General features: G+C 43.3%; 2 protein-coding genes across 3 annotated transcripts in view; both read left to right on the top strand.

Moving 5' to 3' along the window:
- The window catches only part of nox5 (NADPH oxidase, EF-hand calcium binding domain 5), a 9,457-nt gene extending 5,047 nt beyond the window's left edge, over positions 1-4,410 (top strand). Inside the window, exons 5-15 of the mRNA XM_023421234.2 lie at positions 6-233; positions 858-1,040; positions 1,331-1,463; positions 2,080-2,222; positions 2,375-2,575; positions 2,691-2,735; positions 3,121-3,245; positions 3,330-3,414; positions 3,520-3,619; positions 3,730-3,896; positions 4,022-4,410. Of these exons, the coding sequence (XP_023277002.1) occupies positions 6-233; positions 858-1,040; positions 1,331-1,463; positions 2,080-2,222; positions 2,375-2,575; positions 2,691-2,735; positions 3,121-3,245; positions 3,330-3,414; positions 3,520-3,619; positions 3,730-3,896; positions 4,022-4,153 (1,542 nt within the window). The 3' untranslated portion in view covers positions 4,154-4,410. The remainder of the gene's footprint in view (positions 1-5; positions 234-857; positions 1,041-1,330; positions 1,464-2,079; positions 2,223-2,374; positions 2,576-2,690; positions 2,736-3,120; positions 3,246-3,329; positions 3,415-3,519; positions 3,620-3,729; positions 3,897-4,021) is intronic.
- A 1,327-nt stretch (positions 4,411-5,737) lies between these two features.
- The window catches only part of ambra1b (autophagy/beclin-1 regulator 1b), a 20,581-nt gene continuing 17,468 nt past the window's right edge, over positions 5,738-8,850 (top strand). For both annotated transcript variants that reach the window (XM_087177961.1, XM_023421236.2), the window contains exon 1: positions 5,738-6,038. The gene's annotated coding sequence lies outside the window, so the exon portion shown is untranslated. The remainder of the gene's footprint in view (positions 6,039-8,850) is intronic.

Raw genomic sequence — 8,850 nt, 5'->3', positions numbered from 1 at the left:
ATCAGGTGGAGGTGAATCAGGTGGATCAGGTGGAGGTGGATCAGGTGGATCAGGTGGAGGTGGATCAGGGGGATCAGGTGGATCAGGTGGAGGTGGATCAGGTGGGGGTGAATCAGGTGGATCAGGTGGAGGTGGATCAGGTGGGGGTGAATCAGGTGGATCAGGTGGAGGTGGATCAGGTGGATCAGGTGGAGGTGAATCAGGTGGATCAGGTGGAGGTGGATCAGGTGGAGGTAGATCTGATTGATACATGTGTTTCTAATAATCAGTTAGCTTTACAGGCTGGAAATACATTAACAATAAAACATTAAAATTAAACAACAATAAAAACAACAATAAAAACCATTTTGAATAAATAAAAATATAATAATAAAGTCATTTAAAATAAAATCAGGTCAGAAACTGAAGACACCAGGATTCATTTGTAGTTCGATACAAGTGTGTTTTTCTTCTTCAGGTGTTTTCTCAGGTTCTTCCACAAACTTCTACAAGAGAAAATGAAGTTGGTTTCTCATGTGTTGATAACAGAACCTGAACATTATGTGCTTCAATATTATAATTTATCATTTAAAATGTATTTTTCTCTATAGATCCTCATACTCTTTTCCAGAATGTGTAAATGCTCCAGTTTTCTTCTTTTCTGCACATAAAACATGCGTCGTCTCCATGGTAACCTGCTCTTCCAGCCTTTTGCTGTGTGTGTGTGTGTGTGATGTGTAAATGGCTCCACCTGGTGTCTGAGTTCAGTTACTGCAGTGATGACCCTGATCCAGATCCTGTAACACTGAATCCTCACTGACCACAGGAAGTGAAGGTGGTCACATGATCAAAATCTCTGACTGCTGGTTGTCCTGCAGGTGTTCTACTGGTCTCACCTGTCCTATGTGTGGTTGTGGTCTCTGCTCATGGTCCACTGTGCAAACTTCTGGAAGTGGTTCGTGGTCCCGGGTCTGGTCTTCCTGCTGGAGAAGATCGTGGGAATCGCAGTGTCTCGTATGGGAGGTCTTTACATCGTGGAGGTGAACCTGCTGCCGTCCAAGGTGACTGGAACCAGATCAGACCTGAACCTGAACCTGAACCTGCAGCATCACCAGCATCACTGGTCGAGTCACAGACGATTGATCACTTCACTGAGATTTACTTTTACATGTTTCCATCAGAAATACATCAATAAATATTTGAATTTAGCTGAATTAATTTATTCAAACTAAAACACCTAATGTGAGGAGTCTTCTCCCCTCAGGTACACACAGCTGGTCAGCGTGTGATTGGCTCCTGCTGTGGATGACTGTGTGATGATGTCTCAGTGGTTGTGTTTGTCTGTGCTCAGGTGACTCACCTGGTGATCAAGCGTCCTCAGTTCTTCCACTTCAAACCTGGAGATTACGTCTACATCAACATCCCAGTGATCGCCAAGTACGAGTGGCACCCGTTCACCATCAGCAGCGCTCCGGAGCAGTCAGGTACGACTCACCTGTGTCTTCACCTGAGAGCGAGTCAGTCACAGTGAGGACAGAGGGAGGATTTACTGCAGAAAAATTATATTTCCTTGGCAGAAATGTCATCCATCTTGGAAATGGCGGCAATCTTGAATTTCTGAGTGGCTAACGTGTTTTATTAAAAGAGTAATACTAGTACTCATATCTACATTTGAAAGATTTCTGCTGAAATATGCAGTGATCTGCTGAGCCATGACACAGGATCTATTTGTGACTGTGTGACAGAACACATTTTCTATATATACTGTATATAGTATACACAGTATATATACAGTATATAGTATATATACTGTATATAGTATACTCAGCATATATACAGTATATATACAGTATATAGTATATACACTGGATGTAATCCTGAGTGTGACCTCAGTCTGTTCCTGCAGTGTCTCCATGTTTCCATGATCAGTGACAGAGTTGAACCTTTAAATGAGACTAGCAGGATCCACATGTTGAAACTGGACCACAGTGACTGATTCTCGACATGACACAGAGTCAAACAGCTGACAGCAACAACGTCATCTGATTTAACCTAGTGTGGTGCCACACCCTGACTGCTGCTGTGACCTTTGACCTGCAGACACTCTGTGGCTGCACATCCGCTCCATGGGTCAGTGGACCAACCGACTGTACGAGTACTTCAGACAACCAGAGAGTCCGACCGTCAGCCCCAAGAGACTGGCCACCAGCCTGAGGAACCGCAGACAGCTGCTGAAGGCCCAGGTCCACACACACACACACACTCACACACACTCACACACACACACACACACACACACACACACACACACACACACACACCTATACACACTCACACACACTCACACACACACACACTCACTGTCAGCTGGTGTATGGATGCTGGTTGTTTGCAGGAGGAGCTGTTCAGCTCCACGGACTGTAACCGAGCCGTAGCCTCTAATGAGGACGACGCCATCGAGCTGACCATGTTCCGACAGAACGGCTCCCAGTCCAGCGTGGCCCCGGGGTCGGTCTGTGGATCTCAGGAGCCGGTGGAGCATCCTCCAGACGAGCTCGGGCCGGCAGAGAGAGGAGAGGCCCCTCCTCTCAGGGAGGTAAAGCTGTGTGGCCTTCAGACGTCAGCTGTGGTTCTGGTTCTGGTTCTGGTTCTGGTTCTGGTTCAGGTTCTGGTTCTGGTCTGTGACCCACTGTTCTCTGTTCACGCTGCAGATCCCTGCCAAGCTTGGAGAGAACCACCGGTTCTGTAACATCAAGGTGAGAACATCTTCTGTTTTATTTAACGACTAAAGATAAAAACTAAAGACTAAAACTAAAAATGCTTCGTTGTGACATCACAAAGTTCCAGAAGTCCTGACGGCTGGTTTTAAGGCTCAGTTTCTGAATACAGGCTGTGTGCATTTCTCTGTGGACTGAGGCTTTGATACTTTCACAGTATTAATATAGAAGCTAGAGCTGATCTATAATCTATAATCACACTACACATGGACACAGACCTTTACACTGGAGGAGCTTTAAAGAACCAGATCCCTTTAATCCCCGTCCCTGGTGACACAGACCAGGTTTCAGGTTTACATGACACTGAGGAAATCCTCTTCCAGATGTGAACCAGCTGTGACTCTGTGTGTCTGTTGCGTGTCAGTGTTATGTAGACGGACCGTATGGGACCCCCACCAGACAGATCTTTGCTTCTGAACATGCCGTCCTGATTGGGGCCGGGATCGGGATCACACCCTTCGCTTCCATCCTGCAGAGCATCATGTACCGGTAAGTAAGGGGGCGTGGCCTGGGCTGCATGAGGTCAGAGGTCAGAGGTCAGATCTAGCTCTGATAGATGATCCTCTGACACAGATACCGGCGCAGGAAGCAGAACTGTCCCAACTGCAGCTACTCCTGGTGTGAGAACATGAAAGACAGCGACATGAAGCTACGCAAAGTAAGAACACGTCAGTGATGTCATGATGTCATGTGACACGTCATAATAGGGTGAAACAGTGAAGGGGTGAACAGATGTGCACCTGAGTCTGTGTGGACCCTGCAGGTGGACTTCATCTGGATCAACAGAGACCAGAAGTCGTTTGAGTGGTTCGTTAGTTTACTGACCAAACTGGAGATGGACCAGGCCGACGAGGAGCCTGAAGGTGAGTGAGAGACATGGGGGGGGGGGGGGGGCCGGGGGGGGGGGTCCTGGGGGGTCAGACCCCCAGGATCAGACAGGAACCTTCACAGAACCGTCCCCGTGTCCCTCCAGGCCGCTTCCTGGAGATGCACATGTACATGACGTCAGCGCTCAGTAAGAACGACATGAAGGCCATCGGCCTGCAGATGGCGCTGGACCTCCTCGCCAAGAAGGAGAAGAGAGACTCCATCACTGGACTGAGGACCAGGACCCAACCTGGAAGACCGGAGTGGGGGAAGGTGAGGAACTGTCACACTCTGTCACTCAGTCACTCTTTGTTTTACAGTTTTAACAGTAAACGTATTGAACGTGTGTGTGTGTGTGTGTGTGTGTGTGTGTGTGTGTGTGTGTGTGTGTGTGTCAGGTGTTTCAGAAGGTGTCAGAGGAGAACAAGGGGAAGGTCCATGTGTTTTACTGCGGCGCTCCAGCTCTAGCTAAAGTCATCAAAGCTCAGTGTGAACACTTCGGCTTCCACTTCTACAAGGAGAACTTCTGAGGAGGTGTCCTGCTGTGTGTGTGTGTGTGTGTGTGTGTGTGTGTGTGTGTGTGTGTGTGTGTGTGCACAGCAGCAACAACCATCTGTGTTGTGTTTCCTGCCTCAGTGTGTTGTCAGTAGCTTTGTGTTAGCCTCATGTATGACCTTTTGGTTAAACTGGTGACACATCAGTGATGTAACGTACCTGTGCGCACCTGTGTAGGTGACAGATGTTCTGTCAGATCATAATATAATAAAGTCTCTGTTGTCTCCTTTGATCTCCTCATTGATCTGATTGTAGCAGCTGTATCTAAATTCATACACATCTGTAATAGAAGTAAATAAACTGTGGAACACAAGGACGTATGTCCTCACTGTAGTTATAATACAATCAAAAATAAAAATGAGCAAAACCAATATTCACATAAACAAAACCAACATCTCCAGCAGGCACCTGACTGATGACACGGCAGGAAACAAACCTGTCGGAGAAAGTTTATTTGAGTTTGTTCAGCAACATGGAAAGACTCATGAACAGGATTTAAACAGATGTTTACAGTTTGTGGTCCATCGATTGGTCATGTGACTTTTCAAGAGGAACGTCCATCTCAGGCCTGTTTCACATTTATTTCAGACAAACATACGGGAACTCCTCCCACCACTGGAAGTCACAGTATTGAAGTTAATGTGATGAGCAGTGTGACCTGAATGATCCAGGGAGGCTACACGTTCATCTCTGTCTCCCCGTGTTTTAGTCCCTGATGGTTTCAGTGAAGCTCCTCTTTGTTCTTCCCTTTATTCACATTGGAACATTTACAAACAATCAGACATATCAGTTCTTAATTAAAAGAAACATAAAGATTCAACAAAGAAGATGAAAAATAATCAGTTATTTGTATAGCACATCATGGTACATGATGGTCATTCAATGTGCTTCACAGAAATAAAGAATCATAAAAATAGAAGTAAAAAGCACAATAAGAAAACTGTATAAAACAACAAATAATAATAACAAATACACAAATTTAACAAAACAAGGACAAATATATAATTGAAGTGACAGACTTCAGACATTTCAGAATATATATTAACTTCTTGTTTCTTGTTTGTACAAATTTAAGACTCAAAGTAATGTTCAAGATCAGTTAGAAATCATTTAAATGAGAGCCTTGATTGATGAAATTTCACCTTATGAATATTACATTTTTCTAGTAAAATCAGGAGGTTAACAATATTGAATAATTTTTCCTTACATTCACAATAAGTGAAAATTACATAATTGTTCGTTAATAAAACAACAAACAAACAAAAAACAATTTCACTTCATTAAAATAAAAAATTGATCCAGACTAATAACAGAGATTATTTCCAGGGTGTGTAGTCGATGTAAGAGCGGCCTCCTGCTGGTGTAAACTATATTATTTTCAATTAGATTTAACTGCACGAATAAGATTCGTACTAAGAATATGTTCATTATTATACTTATTATAATTTTCCCATATGATTACATCATAAAGACCGTGATTTTAGTGAATGGAGGTTTGTGTTACGTTCGATTAGTTGTGATCGGTGCTCTGCTGATCAGCCTGTGTATGTGGCTAGCTAGCAGCTAGCTAGTTACGCAGTAGCAGTTCGGCGTCAGGCAGCTAATAAAACATTGGACCAATGCCTTAGAAACCCCGTCTCCTCCGCCTCCTTCTGATAAAATGAATGTTGCCTGTTGAACTCAGTGGACGCTGTTAATCAAATTCACCGTCAAACACCGATGTTAGAGGCGGAAAGATCATTATTTGCAGCGGCCACATTTTCGCTTTTTGGCCGAGCTAGCTAACTTGCTAGCCTAGCTCCTGTTAGCCTGTTAGCACGCCTGTGATGGCACAGCCGGAGAGCGACGGGATAAAGGAAGGTAGGCCACACACCCCGGTTTTATTTCTTCTTCTGGCACCTGGGTCGTTGTATCGTGTGATGATAAAGTGTTTGCGTATTTAACTTCGCGCCAGTCTGATTAAAATTGTTAAAACTCGGAGCTGCTTTTTCCAGGTCGTCGGCTTGTTAGCTGTATCCGGGACGAGCTAATGTAGCTGCTCGGCTAACTAACATCTCCTGATTTAACTTTTTAACTGGTTGTTAACGATTCTGTAAGAACTGAGCTTCAGGTTGGAGTCGTGTCGGCCAGAGAACAAACTGTGAGTCTGAACAGAGTCAGTCAACATGAAGAAGTTGGTTAAGTCAGTGTGTTTGTCTGTTTTAACGGATATAAATGTTTGTTTTGGTGTGGCTTCATCCCAACATTAAACTCCCCTTTCATACAGAGTTCAGCTTAATTTACACACAGACTCGGGGTGAAATAACCAGCCTGAGAGAATAATCACTGACACTGGTTATTACACGGACCTGTGTGTGTATATATGTGTGTGTGTTGTTGTGACTGTTGTGAATGATTCAGGTGCAGGTGTTGCTCACCTGTGGTTTCTGTGGAGATTTTGACTGAAACATTGTGAATGGATGAAGTCTAAATCTGACAGTGTAAATTGAAGTTGTGTAGAAAGGAGAAACCTTTTTTGAGCCACATTGTTTTTTGAATGGATGGGTCTTTATTGTCATTCAACTGTGGATTGTTGTCTTCATTAATCAATAATTTGCGTTGTCTATAAATCATCAGACAGTCACTTATAAAATGGCCCTCATAAGTTTCCACAGGGTGACACCTTCAGATGTCTTGTTCACTGTCGGCAAAGAAAAACATCAAATGTAAAACAGACACCGGAAACAGCGGAGATTTGTTATTTTTAGAGAATTGTTTTTATGATTTCAGTTTTATTACTTTTCGTAATTCCACAATATGAAAACACAACAGTCTCCAACCAGCATGAAACAGGAGAAAAGAAAAACAAGCAACGGATATATCAACCACACAAACAAACAAACCAACAAAGAGAGAACAGGAATGTCCAGGAAACCTGCCACATGAAGAATCGGTCCTTGTAGAATAAACATAAATATAGTGTCCATGTGTTCCATCCCTCCACATTCAGAGCTCCCCCCACCTCACACGAGTTCATTTACAGATGCACATAATAACATGTTGAAACGGACAGTACACAGAAATAAAAAGTGTGTTCATTCACTTCCTCTTAGTGAGTGAAATCCCAGAATCATGGTATTTTTCTACCTGGTTTATGAGGCTTTATAATATTCTTTCACACTCCTGAAATCATTCTGTCATTTTTACAGAATCTTAGAAAAAGAATGTGTTGAAGACTCGTCTCCTCTGAGAGCACCTCCTCTCTGAACTCCTCTCACACACTAACTAACACCAACTAGTCTAACTAACTTACTGCTTCACCTGATCTCCTTCCACTTTGTCTAATTGAACACATTTAATATTTGTGTGTCCCGCTGTAGTGATGTTTCTCATGATTCTACTGATGTTAACATCAGTGTAAATGTGACGGCGTTAGCGCAGCTGTTAATTTGCACGTGTGGTCTCGACACAGCTACTGAGGACAAACACAACAAAGTATTTTCTACAAAATGAAGTTCCGGTAAAAATCTGAGAGAAAAGAAATAGGAGGAAATGTAACACGACACTGATGACTGATAACAGTCAGAGAATAAATCAGAGACCTCCACCCAGACCACAACATGCACCCGACTTCATATTCATAGTTAATGATTCAGATCTGCCCCAAATCATAATGAGTTCTTCTCTGGACGATGGTCGTGGTCCATCCCTCCTCCAGGTTCAGTGCCGGGGCAAGTCAGTAGTTTCTGTGTAAAGACACAGACAAACAATCAATCAATCAGACACGGGAACACATGACCTCGTTGGCAGAGAGAACCAGTTCATTTGTAAATCATCAGACTGTTAATAAGAACATAATATAGTTTGGTTTTAAAACTTTTGTAGTTCATTCATTATAGATAAACCTTTACTAGACCAATAAGTGATTATTCAATCAACAGAAAACTAATCAAAGACTATTAAAGTGAAAGTGTGGAACGAGCTGTTTCCAGCTGATGTTTTCTGTCGTTCATGACGGTAAATGAGACGTCTGTGTTTGGAGACCCGGACCGGTTCAGGTCCAGGTCTTTGTCTCTGATTCAGACAGGTTGACAGTTTGTGACCGGTTGATCTGTGGACCGAGGGTGTGATGTCACAGTGTGGTGCTGATCTCGATTGGTCGTCTGTGTTTACTGAGGTTCACCACATGTGATGTAGAGACTCCAGATCGTATTCAGTGTTTCTCACCAAACGGTTTCCAATGATTGATCAGCAGATTGATAGAAAGCGATCAGCAGCTTCGTCTCCTTCACTTATTGAACAGATGTTCTGACTCCGTCTCCCGCTGCACTGACGCCTCTGTGTTTCCTCATTATTATAATATTTGTGGTCTCGGGTTCAGCTGTGACACCTGTCTTGACCTTTCATCACAGAAAGCTGAACATTGTTGATTCTGGATATCTGAGGCTCAAACAACAAAACGATCAATCCATACAATCATCTCCAGATTCATTGATCAGAGAGACAATCTTAAAGAGGATGTTTCCAGATGTTTCCACTGAACTGACTCTAGATGTTAAATCATCTTATGATTTAGTAACATGAACGTTACAGCAGCTTCAAACCACTGATGTTTTCTATGTTACAATTACAGAGCTGGAACTAACCTGTACAGTGTTTCCTCTAGGATTTTTTTCAGCAGTGGGGGCATGCT

Source organism: Seriola lalandi, unplaced genomic scaffold (assembly GCF_002814215.2).
Source record: "Seriola lalandi dorsalis isolate HSWRI2012SDOR001 ecotype SW California unplaced genomic scaffold, Sedor1 jcf7180002054667, whole genome shotgun sequence".
Lineage (NCBI taxonomy): Eukaryota > Metazoa > Chordata > Actinopteri > Carangiformes > Carangidae > Seriola > Seriola lalandi.
The sequence above is the reverse complement of the archived record's forward strand: the minus strand, read 5'-3'. Positions and strand labels throughout refer to the sequence as shown.